Raw genomic sequence first — 24598 nt, forward strand, 5'->3', positions numbered from 1 at the left:
ATTGATTCCCCCTTAATTGTTCCTTCAGGAACCCAGACCTCCTACTTGCCCAGAACTTAGACATCCTGAATACCCCAGTCCTTTTTCTCCTTAGGGACCCAACTATCCTGATCCTCCCAGCCCCCTGCTCAACAGGAAGCCAGGTGTCCATACTGTTGAGGCTGGTGATGCTACCTTAGCCTGAAGTCTGGCAGATGGTGCCATGGTCAGGCTCTGAATGTGGTAGGGTCAGGTGCCTAATGGACCTATTGAACCTGACAGGAAAGGTCAACTGTAGCAGCATGGTGTCATGGCTTGGGTTAGCCAAACTAAGGAGATTCAGGAGACTTTGGTTGGAGCAAGGAATAGATGAAGCTAGTCTTCACTGGGAATGACTTACCATTCTCCTCTTCCTGTAAGGTATGCCAGCCCAGTCATGTCAGATAAGAGCTAGGCAAGAGATGAGAAAAAAGTGATATAAATGAAGGAGGAAGAACAATGAAAAGTGAGTGACAGCAAATAGAAGGAAGATGGGGAGAGAGTAGAAAGGGAGGGGAGAAATGGGGATAAGAGGTAAGGAATGGAAGGTGTACAAGAGGAAAAGGTGAGGGAGAGAAACAGAACAGAGGAGTAGGAAGAGAGGATAAGAAAGGAAAGGATGAGAGATGAGAGGAAAAAATGGAAAATGAGAGAAAGGAGAATGAGAGGGACAGGGAAGGAAAGGGAATGGGGAGGACAGAAAGAAGTCCAGGGAAAATGGAAGAAGGATGAGGAGAGTGGAAAGAGGAAGAACAAGAGAAAGCAATTGAAAGTACACCCAAAAAAGGAGAGAAAAGGATAAAGAGGGAAGAAAGCATAAAAGGAGAGATGGATAGAGCAGAGAGAACAGAAAGATGAGGAATAGAGAGGAAATGACAGTAAGAAATAGGACAGAAGGAGGAGCAAAGAGGGGAAGCAAGGTGAAGAAATGAAGTGTGACCAATGGGATTAAATTTTGGGAAAAGTTCCTTGAATCCCAGGGATGGAATCTGGAGATCTTCCCCTGAGGCTACCTCTCCATCTCCTCCATCCATTCCCATTTCCCTTCTCTCCCATAGCCTGGGAGGTCACTGCCAGCTGGCTGGGACTCCCAAGGTCCTGGAAGCCCTCTCTCTTCCTCCTTGACCCCTTTGGCCCCAGGTTTGGAACTAACAGACTCTGCACCTTCCCGGTTCACTGGGTAAACTGAGAGTACCAGAGAAAGATAGCCAGCCTAAAGAGCAGAGGTCAATTGATAACACAGGAGGAACAGTGACAGAAGTACAGGTATGGCCACTGAGACAGAGAATAATGGTTGTAGGGATTACAGGGAGGGGGGTCAGGTACAGCGAGGCACATGAGCGACTGTGGACAATGGAGAGTGCCAAAGACTCAGACAGATATGGAAGGCAGAGTAGTGAAGACTGCTCAGGTGGGCAGAGGCACTTAGCTTTCTATTATAACAGATCCCTGCTGCTTACACCACACTCCATCAGAGAACAGTGCTTGGCACATAGTAACTTCTTAGCATGTCCTGGTTACTTGTTGATTTGATGTGAAGACACAGAAATGCCCCTCAAACTAGTTCAAATTACAGTTTTGATTACATGGTTACTTTGGACAGAATCTCAGGGGAGAGCTCCAGGTTCTTAAAGTGAAGCATTTTTCTTAGTCAATCTCCAGTTCTTTGGATTGGAGGTTAAAGGGGTCAGGTCTCTCTCTTGTCCCAGACAAGAAGAAGATATCAGGGGGCCCTCCCAAGGCATCCACAGGGGAAGTGGGAGCAGCTGCCAATGAGCAGGGATCCTTCCAACTCGCTCAGTACTTTTTCATCACATCCCGAATCCAACCCAAGTATTTGCATACTTTGGTGTAGACCCCTGGCTTGGCAGTGGTGTCACAGGGGACATCACCCCATGAGACAATACCCTGCAGTATCCCCCCACAGACCAGGGGGCCGCCTGAGTCACCCTGTGGAAAGAAAAGACAACAGAAAGAACTGCTAGCGCAGCGTCCTGCATCAGCATCCTCACCCCACTCCCAGCCAGTAAGACAACTCCATCCGCAAATCCATTCTCTCTCCCTAGCCCATCCTCATTCCCTTCACCTCTCCCATCCTCAAGCCCAAACCCACCCTCCTTCCTGTTCCCAACCCTAGCCTTCTCTGCCATCCTCATCCTCATCCTCATCTTCATCTTCATCCTCATTTCCCTCCCCAAGCACCAACCGCTCCCATTTTCCACCGCTTTGCTATGGCCCCGAAGGAACAGGTGCTCCAAGGCTCAGACCTCGCAGGAGTCGGTGCCTCCGCCAGCGACACCAGCACACACCATGGTGTCTGTCACCTGCCCGCGATAGTCCTTGTCACAGGAAGCCGTTGATATGATGCTGATGTTAGCACAGTGCAGAGTGTCTGGGAGCTTCACGGTGGCCGTAGCAGCTAGGAAGGGACCCAAAGTTTCGATCCTAGCTCCCACTCCCAAATTGGAACACCCCCTCCCATTTCTCCAGGACTACATGTCCCAGCAGGCAGGAAGACGACATTACCCCCAGCCTTTCAGACATAAAACATTTCAGGCCCCAGGTTTCCTGGGACCTACGGGGGAAAGGTCATAGCTCACTCCACCTTCAGGGCCTCAGGAGTCCTCTTCCCTGGTCCCTCGTCTCCGTCTGCAGAGGACTTCCTCACCCGAGGCCCCAGTGGGCACACGCTAGATCCCCTCCTCTGCATATATCTGGCCTCCCAGTCCCCACACCACCCTGGGCATGGGTGACCCGTCACTCCAGTCTTTTCACAGCTTGGAGTCTCAGACGCCTGCGCTTCTCTGCCCAGGCCCGTCGCTCACATACTGATTATTCAGCGGCTCTCCCTTCCCCCACCCCCAGGCCTTTTGTTTCTTGGGAACCTCGGTTGTCGTGTTCTCTCCCACTCTCCCTCATCGCAGTGACCTCCCGCGTCCTTCTCCTCTCCACGCACCTCGTTTACTCAGGTCTCTCCGGCTCCCGTCCTTGGATTCGGCCACCAGGCCCCAGCCCGACACCACGCACTGCTCCCCTTGACGGGGGCAGCGGGTGGGCAAGGTCACGGGCCGGACGCTGGCCGACAGGCTGACCGGCCGGGTCAGGCGGAGGAGCATGATGTCGTCATGGTGGCCGTGACTCTTGTAACGAGGGTGGGGGAAAGCATAGGCCACTCCGCGCAGCTGCTCCACGCCTTCCCACACGCGGAGATTGTGCTCTCCAAGACGGACCCGCATATTGCTGCGGGACAAGTCAAGCGGCCAATTGGGGGCTGTGCCCTGATGCCCAGGCCTGGCCCACTTAGCGGCAAGTGAGTGCAGGACCCCAGGACCCCAGACGTCCTCATCCCCAAGCTCCCTAAGGGCCCCGAGAGTACAGAATCCCATCTCCCCCTTCGGGTCTCAGACATCATGACCACCTTCCCCCATCTCATGTCACCTCAGGAACCTCGATGTCCTGAATACTGTCCTTCTTTTCCCAGACCAAAGCATCTTACTCTCCCCAAACCCTACTCCAAAATCCATGCATGGTTCTGTGTGTCCCGGCTCTCCCCGTCCCTCTCAGGAACTCGGGTATCCAAGCCATAGACCAGTCATACAAGATTAGAGAGGGGAAGAGTCTTCAACATAGTCTAGTCCAAACATGCCATTTTACAGATGGGAAAGCTGAGGCTCAGAGCAGTTATTTATTTTCCCATGGTCACACAGCCAATTAGTGGCAGACAGGGGTAGCATCCTATCCCCAAGCTCCTACCCACTCAGGGACCCAACTCTCCAGATCACTTGGTGTCTGTCCCCTCCCCACCCACTAAAGGCCAGACCCCCATATCCGTACCCAGTGATGCAGTGGGCAGCGGTAAGCAGCCACTGTTTGGAGATGAGGGAAGCCCCACAGTTGAAGCGACTGCCTTCGAAGAGAGCCACCTGCCATGGCTGGGAGTGGGGGTGACACTCCTCCCCACCTAGGACCTTGTCATTGTCCTGTGACACTTGAGGAGGGAAGGTCTGAGGTCAGTGAGGACGGTGACATATCCCAGCCACAGGGCAAGAACACACAGGCTAAAACAGGCCCAGGGGATGTGGCTTCTGAACGCCCTAAGCCTGGGATCTAAGGCACAATTTCCAGCATCTCTTCTGGGAATTTCCCAGAGGTCTTGCTATCATATTTTTTTTAAGGGGGTCCTGATTTTTAAAGAAAACAACCCTCCACTTCCTAACAGCTCCCTATCCAATGTCTGCCACCTCTCTCCCCTTTGTTAGGGGAGATTTGCTAGGACCCAAGACAAAGGATCTAAAATCATTGCTTCCTCCCTAAAGTCGGTTACCCCATTTTATAATGAAGCTCTTGCCAGGTTTCCATACTAATACTTTCAGATCCCATCCTTCCAAGCCAGATAATTCTCATCCTGATTCTAATCCCCAGGGCTCCTCTTTTCACTCTGCCCTCTAATATTGGGACCAGTATATCATAAAAATAAATAAATAGATAAATAAGAAGAAAGTTAGCGGGGAGGGAAGGAAAGAAAAGATAAGAGCCTTAATTGTGGAGGACCCTTGCAGAGAGACAGGGATATGCACAGCTCTGGAATGCTCAAGGTCTTGCACAAACTCCCATGAACCTGTACACACATGTCAGGCATGTCATGTTCAGAGCATATACGTGATCATACTTGACTCTGAAGCTACATAAGCATAGATGTGGGCATAGCCACTCAAAGACACATAGGGATGGTGTCATTTGAGCTCAGAGAAACACAAAGCCAAGGAAATTGTTGTGAAAAAGCAGACACTAGGGGACAGTAGAAGGAGCTCAGCCAAGAAGTCTGGTCACCTCTCTGACCCTCAGTTTCCCCATCTGTCAAATGAAGGGGCTGGACTCGCTTTCCTTTGAGGTCTCTTCCAGTTCTACAGGCAGGGGTGGGAAACTTGTGGCCTCAAGGCCATATGTGGCCCTCTAGGTCCTCAAGTGCAGCCCTCTGACAGAATCCAGACTTCACAGAACAAATCCCCTTCATAAAATAATTTGTTCCAGAAAACTTGGACTTAAAAGGCTGCACTTGAGGACCTAGAGGACCACATGAGGCCACATGTTCCCCATCCCTGATAGGGTATTATCATGGGATAATAATATCAACACATTGATCAGGTCAGGCAATGCTTCAACACAGACCCACACATGCCACACACATGAACATATGTGTAAGTAAAAGGCCATGAATGGTCACACACTCCATGTTGTATCTGAAAGGACCCATAGAACCCAACCTACAAGATGTTAGAGCTGTCAGGACCCTGAGGAGAGGGTATTAAAGTTGGAAGGGATGTAGGATCTCAAAAGTGAGAGAGGCCCTGCTACGGAATCTCAGAGCTGTGAGAGGTCTTAGAACATGGAAAAAGGTAGGAGGACCTTGGAACATGGAATTCCAGAGCTAGGTGAGCGTTTAGAACATGAAATCTCGAAGAGGAGGAAGATCACAGATGATAGAAGATGATAGAACATACAACGTGACAAGTGGGAGAAACCTTGGGGACCCCTTAGTTCAATCCCTTCATTTTGACAAAGAGGCAAACTAAGACTCAGAGATCTTGCTCAAGATCACACAGACACAACAGGAGCCAACCCTAGAAAAGAAGTCTCCTGACTCCCAATCCAAGACTCTGCTCCCTGGACAATAAACAAAAAGTCACACTCATATACAATATATATAGGAAAGGCTATAAATATGAAACATCTGTATCTATGTGTGTGTATGATAGACTAGGGACATGAAAAATATATGGATATATGTACATATATTACAAGTCATGGTCATGAAACGTGTGTGTATGCAGGCCTAGTAAAGGCTGTAGACACGGAACATATAAGTGTGTGTGCAGTATAAGTATACACACTTACATTTATACATACATATATTATGAAAGGGATAGGCACAAAAGGTTATGGGCACACACACATGGACACATATTCTGCAGTCAGAAACATATGATCTTGGCCATAGGCAAACACATCAAAATATAGAGGACCTATGATTTTGTTACTGTGTGAACAAATTCCTTCCACTGATATGCCTTGTGGCCTATCTATGTAACTCCTAGCTCAGGCTTTTAGAGTTGCCTGTGAGGCCCAGAGAAGATGGAGTGGTTTGCCCATGGTGGCACAGCTAGTTGGTGAGAGAAGTGGGATTAAAGCTTAGGCATTTCCTGGCCCTGGACATTCCACTGCCTCTCCATGTAGAGTATAGCTGGACCAGACAGAAGGCACCTTCCAATGTCGAAGCTCACAATGTGTTCTAAGGTCACTCTGGGACAGAGAATCTATGAAGGATGGGAGCTAACCTCTCTCGCAGGGCCAGGAGGAACTCGAGGGCAGAGAGTGCTTGAATCGTAAAGACCATTTACAACCCTCCTGTTTCAAATATGACCTAGCTTGTGACCAAACTGTAAATGAAGTCATCAAAGGTGTGAACATGTCCAAAGTAAAGAAGGTAGCAGGGGAGAGAATAAGGGTAGGACGGAGGCACAAGGTGTTGGGGGGTTATGTGTTTTGCTTTGCCCCAGATGGGGTGAACTGGAGCAAGGGTGAGGGAGAGGCAGGCTGCAGAGAGGTAGATTTCAGCTGCATGTGAGGAAAAACTTCCTGACAATCAAAGGCGTACAATAATGGAGTAAATTGCCTCCCTGGGTGGTGAGCTTCCTGTCACCAGAGGTCTTCTAATCATCTACATGACCCATTTACACACACCACAGGCACAAGCAACTAGTAGGAACACAGAGGATGGGATACATAGGCAGGGTTGCTGAAGGGAACATATGAAACCACAAATATGAGTTCATAGACACCAGACCACCAATGCAATTATGCCAAAATCACAGATATGTATACACAGCTGTGGTTGTGGGTATGAATGTATAAGAAGCAGAGTGGGGTGGTGGGATGACAGTTAGATTTGGAGTCAGAAGACCTGAGCTCAACTCCTAGCTCTGTCTCTTACCACCGCAGGCAAGTCACTTCAAGTCTGGGCTGTCCTTTCCTCATTTAAATAGTGAGCAGGTTGGACAGGAAGAATTCTGGGGTTCCTTGAAGCATGAAATCTAGGAGGTCTCTTGTGACTTCCTGGCTAGCTTCAGGCTCTACCTTCTCTACTCAGACAATCACCTCTACAGTCTCCCCATGGGAAGGTTGGACTCCACCCCTGGGCTCCTCAGCTCTAACAGAGGACCTTTAGCCTTACCATGCAGGGCCCAAGCCTCCCCACACTCCCCCTGCTCTTTCAAGCTCTCACATAAAGATGTGTGGTCTTCCCCAACTAGGATATAAGCTTTTGTAGGACACAGACTGGTTTTACTTTTCTTTGCTTCGATGGTGCCTGGCACAGAATAGATAATAAATTACCTGTCTGTCTGTCTATCTATCTATCTATCTATCTATCTATCTATCTATCTATCTATCATCTATCTATCTATCTATCATCTATCTATCTATCTATCATCTATCTATCCATCTACCCATCTAAATCTATCTCTATCATCTATCTACCCACATGTTTATTTATCTCCTTACCCATTCATCTCTCCAAATCAATCATTTATCTATCTCTATCATCAATCCATCCATCTATCTTTTATTTATCATCTATCTATATCTGTCTGTCATCTCTGTCTCTCCCATGACCCCATGAACATATAAGGTCACAGACAAAGACATGACCACACACTTGAACATACAAGGTCACAAACTTCTTTGTAACTGTGGCTGTGCCTAATTATGGACTCGGTAAACAATACAGTCATGGAACTGGACCTACAGCCACAGCTACAGACACACATACACAATCATACTTATACACATATGAGGGTGTGGCTCAAGGTCACAGACTCAGCCACAAACACGATCCAGGCCCTCTTCTCACCTGTGACTGTCAGGAGGCAGAAAAAGGTGAGGAGCTGATGCATGGTGGGTCAGGGCCTTGGATGAGGCCCTTGACCTTGACTCTGAGTAAGAAATGAGAAATGGAATGCTGGGGAGTGGACAAAAGAGGAATGGACCGTCCCTCTTTGCCCCTCCCCCTGTGCCCTCCTGCCCCTCCCACACTCTTCTCTGACACACAGTTCATCCCCTTCCCCCCTTAGCCTTGAGCCACCTGTTTACAACTCCAGAGACTTTACTGCTACTGAAGCCAGAGAGCATCAGAGCTGCAAGAGCCCTTGGAAATAATCCATTCCAAGTTTCTCTTTCAATAGAGGAGGAAAATGAGGCCTTAGAGGTGGGGAGGGTCTGACCCAAGCCAAGTTTTAGGCTCCATGTTGGAGGCTTTCTCCACTGAACCACTCTGCCCCTCAAAGCCTCATTCCTTCTAAGTCTATAAGGCAAGCATCTCAATGGTCAAAATCTAGCACAGACCCCCTCTACTCTTCCCTCTTCTCCTTCAAGCCACATCTCTTCTCTGTTGCCCAACAGTTTCCAGTTCCCCTTCTCCAGGAATCCCTCTAAGAATTAATCTGGCTCTCTCAGAACTGTCTGTCTTCCATTCTTTGGCTCAGGACCTAGGCACCCATAGTTCCCCCTACACTGGACTCCCTTGGTACCTTCTCCCCACTCTTTACCTAGACTCTATCCCTCTACTTTCTGGGCCTCACCTGATCTGCGGGTGTGAGCAGTCTGGGGCAGGTGGTTCGGGCTTGGGCTCTGTCTGTTCAGGAAGGGGGAGGCAGGTCCTGGGATGCCCAACTTTATAAGTTCCTGAGCCCCACCCAGATTTAGAGGGGTGGGTAGGAAGACAATGGTAAGGGCCCAGTTTATGGGTGGTGACGCCTCAGCAGGAGGGGGGCAGGGTGGGCCTGCCTTAATGAGCGTTTATGAGGCTGGCGCTTTTGTTCCGCGTCCAGGGTTAGGAGAGTTTTCTACCACAGGCCACTCCAGTCCACCCTAGAGCCTGGAGCAAGGATGAAGCCATGGGGCCAGAGCTCAAGGTCAGTGAGTCATGCACTGACAACCAGAACTCCCCAGAAATCAGAGCTTCTCATCCATCACAGCACCTCATTCAACCCACACCCCAATAGGAGCCTTCTCTCCATCCCCAGGAGGTAGCCAGCCAGTCTCCTGCTTGAACATCTCCAGGAATAGCAGCTGCTTATCCAACAAAGCAGCTCACTACTTGAGGGCATCTCTAATCCTGAAAAAGTTAGTCAGGAAGTCAAGAAACACATAGTAAGTCCTATTATGCGCTTTTACTAAGCCTGGGAATCCAAAGGGAAACACAGTTCCTGAGGAAGACCACATGCAAACAGCTATATACAAACAAGATAGAGGCAGGATCAACTGGAATAAAGAATGAGCAACAACCTCTGAGGGCATCCGTGCAGGGAGGCCATTCAAGGCTGGATGTAGATCCCAGCAACTGTTATCCAGCCTCCAATTATGGCCCCTCTAGAATTACATAAACCAAACTGCAGCTCCCCACAGATCTCCCCTCACCCCCTGCTCCTCCTGCACCAAAGGGTGAAACCTCCACCAACCTGAACCGAAAATGGCCAATCGGTCAATCAGAAAGTCAAGCAGAATGCCTGAAGTGCTTGCTGTGCCCAGGCCAGGTGGTTTTCCCCACTTTCTTCAATTTCAGTTTGAATTTGGCAGTAAGAGGATGAGATAGATAGACAACGTCATGGAAACAACAAACATCAGCTTGGCCTCACTATCTGAGGGATAGTGGAGGTCAGATCACAAAGAGTCAGACACAAATGAATTATTGAACAGTAACAAAAATGCACCAGGTACTGGGCTAAGCATAAGGGATACGAAGGAAAGGGTAGGGGGAGGCTAGGTGGCACAGTGAATAGAACACAGGCCCTATAGTCAAGAGGACCTGAGTTCAAATTCAACCTCTGACACTTAACACTAGTCGTGTGACCTTGGGCAAGGCATTCAATCCCAATTGCCCTGCATTTCCCCCTACAAAAAGCAAAAGAAAGAAAGGAGTGGAGGAGGGAAGGAAGAGAGGAAGGAAGAAAGAGGCAAAAACATTCCCTGCTATCAAGGGCTATATTCTAAAGGGGGGGGCACATATGAATAACTGGTTCTGTACCTAAGAAATTCAAAAGAAATGGCAGGTAACCCCAGAGAGGAATGCATTAGTAGGTGAAGGGCAGGATTGGAGCTAAGCCTTGAAGGAAACCATGGTACTTCAGAACTGAGGAGAGATAGTGCACCAGGATCCAGAATGACCAATTGTTAGATGCCATTTGGACAAACCTAATCTTTTGCCACTTAACCAACCCTTCATGTGTTAGAAGATAACCATCAGGTCCCTCACATGGCCTGCTTTCCAGTCCCCTCCCTATTCTTCTTTTTTTCTTCCAATTCAATGTTCCAATCACCAGGGTTAGGTTTGGAGGCAGAGTTAGGGTTGGGATTGATGAGGGATGGCTCCCTCTAGGTTCAGCAGGAATCCTGATCTTATCTAAGACCAGAAAACCTGCAATAGGGTCTGGAAAGAATTCAAGGTCTCAGGCTTAATTAGAGTGAGAGTTGTAGAAGTTTATTGTTATGCTTCTATGAGAAGAGGGCAAGAGTCCTTTAGGGGACCTGCAAGTGAGAGGGGTACAGGCTTTTGCTTTTAAAGGGTAGGGCTGCCATTGTCAGGGCTGACTGGATGGAGAGAAGGGACTTCAGTGCATAGATAAAGGTTAGGGCTGACTGAGAGGAACTTTTGACTTTAGTTCATAGATAGTTTAGATGATATTTGGGCCAGACTGGAGGAGATTAAGTAAGAACAAAGGAGTCACAAGGTGTTGCCTAGGCCAAGTGCAGATAGGGGGAAGAGGCAGAGTTTAAGGCTGGGAAAGGGATTTTACAGATTACAATTTTACAATACAAATTGCAGCTACAATTGTACAAACTGGTTTTACAAATTGATTTAGACCCCAGGTACCCCATCAGGATAATGGATTAGGTGTATCTCCTTATCATCCAGGGTCCTCATTCCACCAGGCCAGCTCATTCCTTCTTCCCAATCTATGGGAATCTATCGTGTCCACACCTTTCATCATTTCTTCATGGAAGGTTCACCCAATGTCCCTAGACCTTCCTCTGATTCTTGGATAGTTCATAGATGGATTGTGCCCCATGTAACCTGTCTATCACTTGTCCTTCACTTTCACTCATTCCATAACTGACCCACCTGGTTTGCAGGTCACATCTGTCCCCAGTGGCTTTTATTAAACTTTTATTACACTTCTCCCATGCAAGTCATTGGTGATAATGTGCCTTGAGCTTGATTATACCTGCCATGTTTCTATTGCCCTCTGTGTAAACTGAAATTCTGGAGCTTCTGAGGTCCTAGTGGGATGTGATTCCCAGGAATGTAGTATCACCAAGAGATTACCAAAATATACCAACATATCCATGATCTCACAAATGTGGGTATTCCTTCCAATAATAGCATTCACAACCCACTTATGCCTGCTCATACTATCTAAATCTCATCTATAGTTTGTTGAAATAGATGTTAGACTTGGAGTCTGGAAGAGCTAGGTTCAAATCCCACTCAGACACTGTGAAGGCATGTCCCTTCACCCCTTTCTGCCTCAGTTTCCTCATCTGTAAAATGAGGGTATTGTATTTGATGACCTCTCAAGTGTCTCCAGTCCACAGTCTATAATACTATAACTTTGTCACATAGAATTCAACCATATCATTAAGGGCTTTCCTCATCTCCTCTTGATATCATGAGTATACCAATAGATCACATGATCTATATCATTGGGTACCCCTCATTCTCCCAACCTGATCAACCCAACTACTTACTTTGTAATATATTTTTGGTTGGCATCTTCCCCCAACCCCCACTCCCAGTGACCCCTCATATGCAATTCGCTGCCAGCTCACACACACTATGGACCTGCCCATGGCCCTCTGGCTTATACTCATTTCCCATTCTTTGAAGATAGTAGCAAGCCCTGACTCTCAGCTGGCAATGCAGCACCTCCTGGTGACATGATAGAAAGCCTGAACCTTCAAAAGCTGCATCTCTGGCCTTTGCACTGTCTAGTCTGCTCTCTTCCTCTTCTTCACCACTGTGCTCAACACTGTACATGTGAGAGGGGGCTGAGAACTCCCTGGCATTCTAGGATTTTCAGTCCTGAGGGATGAGCACTCCCTTGCAGTCCTGATGGAGATTTGGGTTATCCTGATCTTTGAGCCATAAAGGGAAAGGCAGATTGGCTTGTAACTTGCTTCCGTTATCAGGTCTTCTGACTCTGCAGACAACTGAGGGACACTGATAGTGAAACCCCTCGCAATGAGTCTTACAGGACTGAAAGCCTGCAGGTAATTTCTGTTTATAATATGCAATGTTACATCATCTGTACATCATCATGTATATACATACAAATGGACTGACTCAATACACTCCTGTCCAATTGCATGCCATTGTCTTTTCTTCCACATAATTTTTCATCCACTTTGGTTCTTAAGTGTAGGTGGTTAAAAATAACATTTATTAATTTCTGTAATATTTTCAAAGGCCTATAGTACATTATCTCATCTGATCCTTATAATACTCTATGAGGTAGAGTTTTTGTTTCTGTTTTGTTTGGTTTTACCCTATGATTTCATAGGTGTAAGCAACACCTGGTGTGCAAAGTCCCTTCATAAATGCAATCAGTCCAACTTAAAGACCCAGGAACTTTGAGAGTTTAAGTTATTTATCCATCACTACACAGCTTAGTGTTAAGCGTTTTAATTAGAGAAGGGACTTGAACTCAAGTTTTTCTGACTAAATCAACCTTCAACCCACTATATCACCTTGAATATTATTGTATACATCTTATATTTTATTGTATTTTATGTAGATATTTTAACCCTTTTTGTAAATGAGGAAACTCAGGCTCAGAGAGGTTACACAGGCTCACAAAGTCAACAGCTCTATAATCTAGTGCTCCTGTGATATGTTGGAGGTGAGAGCCAAACTAGGCTTTCCTGATTGTAAATCCATTGCCTTCCCCACAATGCCCCTCAAATAAGGCAGACTACATCCAATGAAACCATTTGATAACAATCTTCCTAAAATATGGTCTGCCAGAGTGGATACAATGCCCCAGATGGAGTCAATCTGGTACCGAAGGGAAGGTGATAACTTCTTTTGAACCTGGATCCCATGGACCTTAGAACAGTGAAAAGAACTGAGAGGATCTGGATTTGGACCCTGATTCTTTCATGTCCTCTCTCTTGTCTTTTATTCCCTCCTCTCTCTTTCAGAATCTTTACTTCCTTCCCCAACAGGATTGCTGTGCAAAAACTGGCATTGGAAAAATCAGAATGACTGAGTCCTATCATAGTTACAATGGTAATTATTGGTATTAGTGTATTAATAGTTCTTCCTTGTGAATGGCCCCAAAGTAAAAACCTGTATTACGGTAAATACAACGAATGTAAAATATATTTTGATTTTTGTTTAAAAATGTATTTCTTTAACATTTCTGTGTTTTCTGGTCTCCTCCTCTGTCTTTAAAATTTCAGATATATCAAGTATTTATATTTCCGATAATATTTAAGATACAATGGGAAAAGCCCTTCATGTCCCGGTATTGTATTTACCTCTGGTCTATGTGTCAGAAATGACTGAAAATCAATAGTCCTCTAAAGTACTTGGCCTCCCTGCCTCCAGGGCCTCTCTCCACTCCAATCCATCCTCCCTACACATGCCAAAGATGCAGTTCTAAGACACAAACTTTGGCTACAGCCCTCCTTTATATAGAAGATTCAGTGTCTCCTTGCCTCTAGGATAAATCCAAATGACTCACTTTGGTATGTAAAACTCTTTATAATCTGGCCCCAGATGACTCCTCCAGACTTAGTGAATATTACTTCAAGTACTCAACAAACTCTAGCCAATGGGTACCACCTGCTGGTGTTCCTACACAGTCATCCATCTCCAGACTCCATGCCATTGCCCAGGCTGCCCCATATGCCTGCAATGCCTTCCCTCCTCACCTCCATTTCTTAGAATCCCTGCTATCTTTCAAAGTTCAGTTCAAGCTCATGCCTTTCATGAGACCATTTATACTCACACAGCTTCTAATGCCTTCCCACCCCCCAAAAAATTGTTCATTATGCATGCTTGCATGTGAGTAGATCGTCTTTCCTGACAGAGGATAAGCTCCTTGAAGGGAGGAGTTTTTTTGTCTTTGTACCTCCAGAATTTAGCATAGTACCATTTACACTAAAGGTGATTAATAAATGCTTGAAGATGGATACATTGATGGAAGACAGCCCAGGACCTCTTCATGAAGTCTTCGGTCACTGTCCCCAACCATCTGCCAGCTGAATGGGTTCTCTCCATCAACAATTTTTTTTTTTTAGAGAAACTTGTGGAATCTCCCCTTCACCTTCATCCAACCCACCCATGTAGTAATATCCTTCATTCACATTCCCAAAGGGTGCCCTGGTGTAAAAGCCCCATAGGTGGTCATGGAGTCAGGATAATCTGGTTTCAGGTTCTACCACTCACTAAGACTGACTGTGTGACCATGGACTCATCCTCTCAGTATTTCAGGCAGCTCAAAGACTACGTAAGTTTGTGAGACAGCACCAATCTGTCTTGATAGTTTCCTCACCCAAGATTTTCCAATGTCAGTGAAAGCCCCTATCCCTTTTTATATCCATGACATCTCCTCCATTAGACTATACGCTCCTTGAGGACAGGGACATTCTGGTTGTCATCTTTTTTATCCCTAGTGCCCAGGCCAGGGCCTTACGCATAGTAGGAAGTTAACAAATGATGATTGACAATGTTTACTGAAGAAACCACAGAGGAGGGGGCTCAGGTTCTCTGGCTTAGTTGAGAAATAGTGCCCTAGTAGACCCAGTAATTACCTTGCTCAGTCCTGGGAGGCCCCTGTTGGTTCAAGAATCTTCATCTGTTCCTACTTCTTCACAACTTCCCCCCTTTCCAACTCACCTAGCATTCATCTCCTATTCTCCACTGTCAAAGTAGTCATGACAGATCAATCCCACCATCCAATTATTACAATCATCTCCTGACTGGTCTCTCCTCTATCCAGTTCACACTGCTGCCAGGGTCTGTCACCTTGCCATATGTGACCTTGTCACTCTATTTACAAACTGTCACTGACCCTCCATTGCTTCCCAAGTAAAATGGTGAATCCTAATTCCAGGATTCAAGCAACTCTACAATGTGGCTTCAGCCTCCATGTAGGTTTGGACATATCCAATTCTAATTGCTTTCATGAGGACAGAGATTCTTCAGTCTATATTCATGAACTTAACTGTACTCAATTTAACTGGGATCCTTTGTAATCTAAAGGTTTTGTTTAATGCACTTAAAAGCATTAGGCAAAGAAAGGACGATATGCTCCACCAGATGGCCAAAAGAGTCCACAGCCAAAAACAACCCCCCAAAACCCCAAAGCCTATTCTAGATAAATTAGACTGCTCATCATCTCCATTCTCAGCTCGCCTTCCTTTCCTGCCTCCATTTCTGAATCCCCAAGCTGTGACATCAAGTTCTCTCTACTTCTCCCTATTTCTATATATTGACATCCCTTCCTTCCTTCAAGTCCCAATTCATAGAACACCTAGTCGAGGGAGCTTTATCTCATGTGAACAGTTAAACTTGTTCTCTTTTGCCTCCAATTTTTCACAGAACTTTGCCTGAATCTCTTCCCTGCTCCTACCACAGTCTATCATGAGTCTGTGAGACTATAAGCTTCTTGAGGGCAGAGCCTGGGATATTTTCATTTTTCCCCCTCTGCACATTTTACAGGACCTTGCATAAATGAGGTGCTTAAGAAATGTTTATTGAATTGAATCGTTAAATTTTGTTGTCATAGAAAAGCTTTCACTGGTCTCAGAAGCCCACTAGAAGACCCTAATAACTAAGGATTCCTTCCCTGAGTGAAAGCTTCATTTGTTCCAAGACAATCGCCCTACACATGAGGCAAATGGGAAACTCTGTCCAAAGAGGAACCATTACTCCAGGGGTCCTCGCTGGCCGCAAGAAACTGCCCCATCAGTACCAGACTGGATTCCGTCGCCTGCCCCTGGGGAAGCTGCACTTCTATCCCTGGGGGACCCGCATGCATGACCAGTGAAAAAAGAACCCTCATGAGTCTGTAGGGGAAAGCTTATCAATGTCAAAGGCATCTTTATCCATCTCAAGAGAAACCGAGACCCTCATCAGTCACAGGGGAAGCATCCTTTGTATAAGTGGTTGGTCCATTCACGGGCTGTATAGCCCCCAGATGGAATATTTATTGTCTCCAGGACAAATCTCCATTGGCCTTCCCTGGTCCCCCAGAGGAAAACCTCAGCTCTCCTAGGATTCATTCTCTTCATTCCCAGATGAGAGGAAGCCTCATCAGTCCCAGGAAGTGATCCCAGAAGTCCTTCCTCATGACAGGCCTCCTAGGTTGTGGAGTCTGTTCTCAGCCCCTTTTCTAGGGTATCTCTGCCAAGGAATACTTGTCACTCCTGCTCTGGCCAAGGCAGAGATCAGCGAGGACAAGGAACATCAGAGGTGGAACATGGCCATGCAATGCTGAACGTCCGTGCCCTAAGTGAGGAGCTAGAAGGCACCTCAGAGTCTGTCAAGCTCAACCCGAGCCCTTACAGAAGAGGAAATGGGGGCGTCTGAGAGATGAAGGGACCATGGTCACACTGGGATTAAGAGGTGGAGGTAGCATTTGACCAGGTTCTTGGACTACAGAGCAAATCGTCTGTGCTGCCCCCATGTCCGTCAGCCTTTGCCAAAGTTACACAAGAAATGGATTTTAAAAAAGACCTTCTTTGACTCTTCCCACTAAACCAAAGTGACTTCTGTATTAGTCCCTCTAGGGAAGGGGAGGTAAAAAGGGGAAGGAAGGGAGAGTCTATGGGCCTTTCCTGGGAATAATATAAATAGCTCACACTCATGTAACTTTAAAGTTTGTAAGATGTTTTATGTACATTATCTCATTTGAGCTTGACAGCAATGCTGTGGTGCAGGTCCTGTTATTAGTCTTATTTTACAGGAGGGGAAACTGAGGCATGGAGCAGTTAAGTTGGAACCCAGGACTCCTTGATTCCAAGTCCAGACTCCACCTGATATTCCACATGGCAAGTACAGAGATCAGCGGAGACCCAAACTCAGGTTGGAGGGCTTGGGGAGAGACAAAGGAATGATGGGCTGGGGGACCCACAGAGGGAGGAGGCTCAGAAAGTGCTGTATGTGCTCAGGTGGGGGAGGGGGGGAGAAAGGGCTGGGAAGGGCCCGGGACACAGAGAAAGTGGAATTTGGGAAAGGGACAGAAGGCTCAGGGGATAGAGAGGAGATAAGGAAGAGCTAAACAGGAAAGAGGCTGGGAGGGGAGGCAGAAAAGAGGAGGGTGATCTAGGAAACCAGACAAGAAGGTCCCCAGTGGAGCCATTGATTCTCCTACCTCCCTTCCAGGTGGTGTCCCACAGGAGACTTTCCAGCTCTCCCAGTGACAAAGATAAAGGTCAAGAACTTCCTCAGTCTCAATCTCTGAATGGACTAAAAGCTGGGGAGGGATACGCAAATGCCTGAGTACTTGTAGGGTCCTGAGGGGACAAGAGCTGAGGGTCTAGAGGATGGGTGTCCTTGAGCTATATAGAGATGGGAATGTTCAGATCCCTGAGAGAATAGGAAATAAGGGTTGGAAAATCAAAGGGCCTGGGCTCCTGGGTCTCTGAACAGGACATAGACTAGCAATCTACGTGCCAGAGTCCCCTTAAATCAGTTGTTCTTGATGGTGTCTCTGATCCATTTTCTGAATGGGTAGAGGTTGGTGTAGACCCCAGGCCTGTTGGGCTTTCCACAGGGAACATCGCCCCAGGACACCAGACCCTGAAGCATTCCATTGCAGACCACAGGGCCCCCTGAGTCACCCTGGGAAGAAAGAACAAGGAAAAGAAAGAAGGGAGAAATGGAGAGGGATAGACAAAGATGAGGAGAGTTAGAGATGGCAACAAATAGAAAACAAAAGAGCCAGAGGGAGATAGGGAGAGACATACACAGAAAGGGAGCCAGAGATAGAGAGAAATAGTGAGAGGTGGGGACAGAAAGAAAGAGACAAATACAGATGGAGAAATGCCTTAGGAACACCCACTTCAATCTCTCCCCTCCCCCTTTCTAGCTACCCTTTACCTCCATTCCACCATCTTTTCTTCTCTCTTCCTTCCTCTCCTCCCTCCTTTGCCTCACTTATTTCCCAGGTTGGATGAAGCATTCAAGGCTTACCTGACAAGAATCCTTGCCATCTTCGTCTCCAGCACAGAACATGCTAAAATTGATCTCCCCAGGGTAGGCCTTCTGGCAGGCCTCCTGAGACAGGATCTTGATGTCAAGACACTGTAAGACCTGGGGATAGTGGACTGGGAAGCCGAGTGGTGGGGTCAGAGACTCAGGATGGTATAGCCACACCAACAAGTTCATAGCCCACAGAGCTGGAAGGAATTCTAGGGGCCAAGATCAAGTCCAACCAAGCCCTTCTTTTGGGGGGATGGGAAAGATGAGGAAACAGGCCCAAGGGGGTTAAGGTTCCTGTCAAAGAACACACAGGGAGTTAGTAGCAGAGGAAGATTTTGAACCCAGATCCTATGACTCAAAATTCAGCACTCTTTCCAGTTAGCTATTGAAACAGACACAGACCAGATGGAGAAAAGGAAGACACATAGCCAGAAACAGAGAGGGCCCAGGACTTACCTTGAGGGCTGCTGGTGGTCCCCCAGCCTGAGACGAGGCACCAGGCCCCAGCAATTGGGGCCTGAGTAGAGATGTTGATGGGTTTGATGGCTTTTGTGTCTAAGACCCTTTGGTTCAATTTAATTAGCATGAGATCATTAGAGTGAGCTGGCCTGGTATAGTTGGGGTGGGGGAAGGACTGGACGCCACGGAAAATCTTCTGGCCCACCTCAAAACCATGGAGACGATATCGGCCCAGGATAACAGTATAAGAACTGGAGAAGATGGTGGACAGGTCACTCCTGCACCCTCCCTCCAGGCCCATCCTCACTGCCAGTCCCATAGATGCCTATGGGGATTATATACAATTTAACATTGGAGATCTGTCTCCATGTCTATAAAATGACAGTGCTGAACTATTGGACTTCTGAGGGTCCTCTAGGTTCTATGTCCTACCTGGTGACTGTGATCTGTCTAAGTGGAGATGTCCCAGAGACAGCTGGGAAACTGGGCTAGATTGGAGGACCAGGGCACCCAGTGACCTTGGAGACTGAAAGAGCTGGGCTCAAACCCCACCTCAGACATAGATTCAAGTTAAGGTATTTGATCATAAATTTGAGGCTCCAACTTTCTGCTTCCACACCTGCTACATGATGAGGGGTAAGTTATAATCTTTTTGAGCCTCAGTTTCCCCACATGGAAAATGAGACTGAAGATATCTGAATCCCCAATTCTCAAGATTGTTAGGCTCAAATGAATGGAAAAGAGGAAGGAAAGGGAATAAGCATTTGTATAGGACCTTCTACCAGATGTTTTGACAATATTTATCTCATTTGATTCTCTCAACAACCCTGGCAGGTTCTAGTTATAGATTATCCCCACTTGTTGGGGTTGAGAGTTGAGGACATTGAAAATCAGAGGGGTGACCCTTGCTCAGGGTCACATGGGTAGTGCCTGAGGTCAGATTTGAACTAGGGTCTTCCAGGCTCCAGTGATCACGATGCTAGTGATTTGATAACAGAATCCTCTAGTCTAGCACTTTGCAAATAAGATCTCACCTCAAACTCACAGCCCTGGCATGTGGGTGTTTACAGACAGGGACACATGGTGAGAGAACAGAAGGGACCTGGCCAAAGTCATGAAGCTAGTAAGTGTCTGGGGTAGGATTCGAACCCAGCTCTTCAGGACTTCAAGGCCAGTGCTCTATCCACTAATCCATAGTACCTCTGAGTTATTATCTAGTGTCAGAGACAGAATTTGAACCCACATTTTGCTGACTCCAGGTTCACTACTTTCACTTCCCTTTTATCCCCATCCCTTCTCCCTCCTCTCCCTTCCCCTTCCTCATTCTCATCTCTCCTCTCCCTCTGCCTTCCCTCTCCCTCCCCATCCTTATCCCAAATCCTCCCCTCTCATTCCTGCCCCCATCTCTCCCCTCCCCCTCCCCATCCTTATCCCAGTTCCTGCTCCCCCATCTCTGCCCCCATCTCTCCCCTCCCGCTTTTCACTTACGGTTTCTGGCAATGGGCAGCAGTGAGCACCCACTGGGGATGGACAAGCACAGCTCCACAAAAGAGGCTTTCTGGCTTCAGAAACAAAGCTGCCTGCCAGGGCTGGGTGAGGGGATCACAGTCTTTGCCATTTAAGATGCGGCTCTCAGTACCCCGATCGACATTCCCGTCCTGGCTGCTGTCCACCTGACGGCTGCTCCCATACTCCTGGCAGGCCTGTCTCCCCAGGTGCGCCCCACTCTTCTGTCCTGGGAGTGGGATGAGGGTCATGGGAGGGAGGGAGAGGGTCAGAGCTTGGGGTGGAGCCGGGCTCAAGAAAGGGGCCGGGTGGTAGAGAATGGGCTGGGGGAGGGGGGGGGGGGGGGGGGGGGGGAGGTGGAGAGGGGCAGGAAACAGCTGTTGGGCAGCTGGACCATGGAGTTATGGCTCTAAATAAGGAGCCTGCCTCCTCTCCCAAGGTCCCCCTTATTTGGTCCAGGTCACTTCTCCCCTTCACTGCCAACCTCCTTGAAAACCACTGTGCTCACCCAAGCCTTTTAATCTGGTTCCTCTCTACTCAAATGGCTTTTTGCAAGAAGGCAAAGGTCACCTTTACTGTCAGGCTTATGTAACTGAATCACTCGGTCCTTGTTTTCTCTGATTTTTCTGCAGCTGCTAACACAGCTGCCCACCCTCTCCTCCCCTTTTCTTCTGAGACTCTGACTGCTCTCTAATTCTCCTACTCAGGACCCTTCCAGGGTTCCTCTATCCCGCCAACACTTTCCTCAGACTCTTTCCTTGTTTTCCTGTCCCATCTCCTCATTCTCCCTTCTTCTTCTGGTCTTCCTTTTTCTCCTCCTCCTCTCTCCCTGTCTGTCTGTGTGTCTGTCTGTGTGTCTCTGTCTCTCCCTCCCTCTCTCTGTCTGTGTGTCTGTGTCTGTCTCTCTGTGTATCTGCCTCTCCTTTCTGTCTTTCTCTCCATCTCTCTCTCTGTCTCCTCTATGTCTGTCTCCCTCCCTCGTCCCTTTCTTTGTCCTGTATATCCACACTCTCCCCACTGCCCCCTCTATACAAAGACATATTCATACAACTCCAGGCTCACACACCCTACCTGTCAGACCTGGGTCTCCCATGACCAGAACTGACACCAGAAGTGCCAGGATCCAGGCCCAATGGGAATGCAGTAGAGGCATCATTGCTGCACCTGGGAGTTGGGGATAAGAGGTAGGAGAGCAGGTGAGCCCTCTCCTAATGATAGGTCACATTTCTCTAATATTTTTGACTTCCTCAAAATAGTCCAAGGAGACAGAGGGTGAAAGTTAGTATTGCTGTACCCATTTTACAGATGGGAAAACTGAGGCTTAGGTGAAGTGATAGCCAAGAATGTTCATTTACACAAAATAAGTGTTGGAACGGATCCAAAGCAAACTACTGTTTTCATGGGGTCACAGATCTGCAATTGGAAGGAAATTTAGAGATTATCTAGTCCAAAACCCTCAATTGGTAGATGAGGAAACAGAGTCCCAGGACCACTGAGTGACTTGACTGAGGCCACATGAGCAGTAATTGGCAAACACAGAATTTGAATCGACAAAGTCGAGTTCTGGACCCAAGCCTTCCCCCTGTATCCTGAGCCTTGACGAACCCTCTGTCTCCACTCTTTCTCATGTCCTCCCCCACCCCTCTCTGGGCAGACATCCAAGGCATAGCCTTTCCTGAAAGAGGTCTGGGCTTCAGTTGTTGAGGGGAGGCCCAACATGAGGCCGAGGGGAGTCACAAATAGAGGCAGAAGATACATTTTAAAAGGTCACCAAGATCCAAAGAAAAGCAGAGATGAGAAATAACGGAGATCACCAGGGGAGAGATAAAAAAAATGGGTGCAGAGACCCCTCGAGAGATTGGAATAGGGATAGGGCCAGGACAATGCTAACAAAAATGGCCAGAGAGACCCGGAGAGAAAGAGAGACAGGGAGTCACAGAGATGGCCTGAGGAGGGGAGGGATAACAGAGATTGCTGCAGACACCCTAGGAGAGGAAGAGATGGGGAGTCACAGAGATAAAGGAGATGGGTAGAGACACTATCAGAGACAGAGAAAGAGAGGGTCACACAGCCAGAGCAAGGCACAGAGACCCACATGTCCAGACCAGAACAAAGGCTCCAAATGGAGTGGCAAGGATAGAGATATAAGGGTGCAGAGACACTCAGAGCTTACAGAACCAGACAAGTGGACAAGGCGAAGGAGATGCGGGCTGCGCGGAGCCATCATCCCACCAGGGCAACGCCAGCTAGAGTAAGAGATAAGGACACAGTCCCAGCGCATCCTCGAGAAAGGTACCTGCAGGTGGCCTTCGGGGCGGCAGCGCGGCGGGCTATCGGCCAGCGAGCTCTGCCAGGCTCCCCAGCGGCCTTGGTCCTTCGGGTTCGCCTCCTCCTCTGGCCTCCTCCCCAGTTTATAAGTGGCTCGCCCCACCGCCCCCTGCCTCCTGCCCCCGATCGCATTCCGAACAGGAGGGTGAGGCGCCTAGGGCAGGAGCTAGACTTAGGGTTAAGGTGGCTACCCTCCGCCCTCGCCCCCGCCCGTTTCCAGCTGCCACCCGAGGTCCAGAGGCTGCCGGGCCGGAAAGCCTCCCAACAGAGTCAGCCAGGAACTGGACCCTGCTCCTGACTGCTGTCGGGCTCGGCTCCTCCCTCTGCCTCGGCCTCTCTGTCTCCCGTAACAGAGTTTCTGGAAGTTGTTTGTACGTCCCTCCTTCAGGTCTACTTCTCCCTGCCTCTCATGTCTCGAGTGATTATGTTTCTGAGTCTGCTCCTCCCCATCTCTGACCCTGGGCATATGTCTCTGGGTCACCGTGACTCTGGGTCTCTAGGCCTTTCTGTCTCCCCATATTTGGGATTGTGTCTCCCTATCTGTTTGTCTACATGATTTGTTCTCCCTCTCCCGGCCCGATGGTTACGGAGTAACAGCATCGCTCTGCAGATTCCTTCTCGGGCATCTCCTCCTATTCTATGGAAGCTGGGGGTGTTGGGGGGAAGAGCGGAAGCGAATTGGGTGTGTTTGGGGGAGGTACAAAGACCCTGGTGAGGGTAGGGAGGCAGAGGAACAGTAGCAGCAGGGAGCGAGGAGACTTTCAAGTATGGGAACTTGGCTGGTACCCAACTGAAAGGATGGGAGCAGAGAGTAGGAGGGGAGGGACCCCACCCTGATGGGGAAAGAGGCTCATTCTGCAGGCTGGGGGCAGGGAAGGGAAGAAAGAGAAGGGAGGGTCACAGGAAGGGACTGGGCTCTTTAGGAAGCCCCACTCCCCCAATGCCACCGCCCCAACCCTGGGGTGCTGTCTATGATCCTTTGATGCCCTTCTCCCAACCACTGTCTTGGTGTCTGTCTCTCCCACTCCTCTCTCTCCTCCTCCCATTTCTTTTCTTCTTTTTTTTTTCTGTCTATCTCTGTTCCTCTCTCTCTCCCCTCCCCAATCCTCCTTTCCCCCTTTTCATTCTTATCTCCCTAAATTCCTTTCTTTGTTTCTGTTTCTATTCTGTCTCTCTTTCTCTCTGTGTGTCTCGTTTCTGTCTGTCTTTGTTTCTCTCTTCTGTCTCTGTGCCTGTCCCTCTGTCTCTTTTCCTCTCTGTCTGTGTGTGTGTGTGTCTTGCTCTCCCCCTCTCTTATCTCTCTCGGTGTCTCCATCTCTGTCTTTGTCTCTCTCTGTCTCTGTCTGTCTCTGTCTCTGTCTGTCTGTCTCTCTGCCTCTCTCTCCTCCATACCTGTTTCTCCATATTTCTGTTTCCTCAGCCCTTTCTCTATCTTCCTAGAAGTGTGCCTGTCTTGATTTATTCCCACTTCTGTCAGTATCCCCCGCCCCATCTCTCCTGCTGTCTCTTCCCTTTGTTAAGGTCTCTCTACCTCTCCCTTTCCCTCTCCACCACCCCTTCCTCCCCACTGACTTTATCTGTCTGTATCTATCTTGCTCATTGCCAGTAGGTTTATCTAGCTTTGTCTCTCTGTTTCTGCCAAGCCTGTCTCCTTCTGGTCCATGCATTCTTTGACCCTTCATTGTAGCTCTGACTCATCTTGCACCCTTCTGCACCTCTTCTCCAGGCTGAAGTGAAAACACACCATTACCTTTCTCTTCCCCCTCCCCCAAATCCTTCCAGATCTTTCCTGACCCCAGGGAGACAAGAGCACCGAGGCAGAGGCCAAGCCAAACCTCCTGACTCAATCCTCTTTCCACATAGCTTTTCCTGGGATTCAGAGCAAGCAGAGGGCCCCATGGACTGAGGTGATCAGAGAAGTTTCCAGGAGGAAGTAGGACTTGATCAGGGACTTGGAGGACAAGTAAGAATTAAGACAGGAAGATCCCAGAATTGGCAAGGAAAGGGGGAGGATGATTTGGG

At 48.2% G+C, this 24598-nt stretch overlaps 2 protein-coding genes across 5 annotated transcripts; both read right to left on the reverse strand.

Moving 5' to 3' along the window:
* Positions 1 to 1459: 1459 nt before the first annotated feature.
* LOC138161522 (kallikrein-15-like) lies at positions 1460 to 8005 on the reverse strand. The gene is made up of 5 exons (XM_069088270.1): positions 7928 to 8005; positions 3853 to 4006; positions 2975 to 3258; positions 2286 to 2437; positions 1460 to 1968 (listed from the first exon to the last, which is right to left on the reverse strand). Exons 1-5 carry the CDS (start codon positions 7968 to 7970, stop codon positions 1816 to 1818), a joined length of 786 nt encoding a protein of 261 aa, XP_068944371.1. The 5' UTR covers positions 7971 to 8005; the 3' UTR covers positions 1460 to 1815.
* A 7809-nt stretch (positions 8006 to 15814) lies between these two features.
* KLK5 (kallikrein related peptidase 5) lies at positions 15815 to 22701 on the reverse strand. 4 transcript variants are annotated; one of them, XM_069088813.1, is made up of 6 exons: positions 22545 to 22701; positions 21320 to 21412; positions 20231 to 20477; positions 18740 to 18993; positions 18275 to 18408; positions 15815 to 16506 (listed from the first exon to the last, which is right to left on the reverse strand). In XM_069088813.1, the coding sequence occupies exons 2-6, from the start codon at positions 21402 to 21404 to the stop codon at positions 16501 to 16503; spliced, it is 726 nt and encodes a 241-aa protein (XP_068944914.1). In that variant the 5' UTR covers positions 21405 to 21412; positions 22545 to 22701; the 3' UTR covers positions 15815 to 16500. The 4 variants fall into 4 exon arrangements, with proteins under 4 accessions (XP_068944914.1, XP_068944913.1, XP_068944912.1 ...); XM_069088812.1 differs by lacking the exon at positions 15815 to 16506 and adding an exon at positions 16949 to 17173; XM_069088811.1 differs by lacking the exon at positions 15815 to 16506 and adding an exon at positions 16949 to 17923 and having other exon boundaries at positions 22545 to 22700.
* Positions 22702 to 24598: the final 1897 nt, after the last annotated feature.

The sequence above is a fragment of the Petaurus breviceps genome, unplaced genomic scaffold (genome assembly GCF_028583685.1).
Source record: "Petaurus breviceps papuanus isolate PSGF00001 unplaced genomic scaffold, PetGlider_PUasm1.0 185, whole genome shotgun sequence".
Classification (NCBI taxonomy): domain Eukaryota; kingdom Metazoa; phylum Chordata; class Mammalia; order Diprotodontia; family Petauridae; genus Petaurus; species Petaurus breviceps.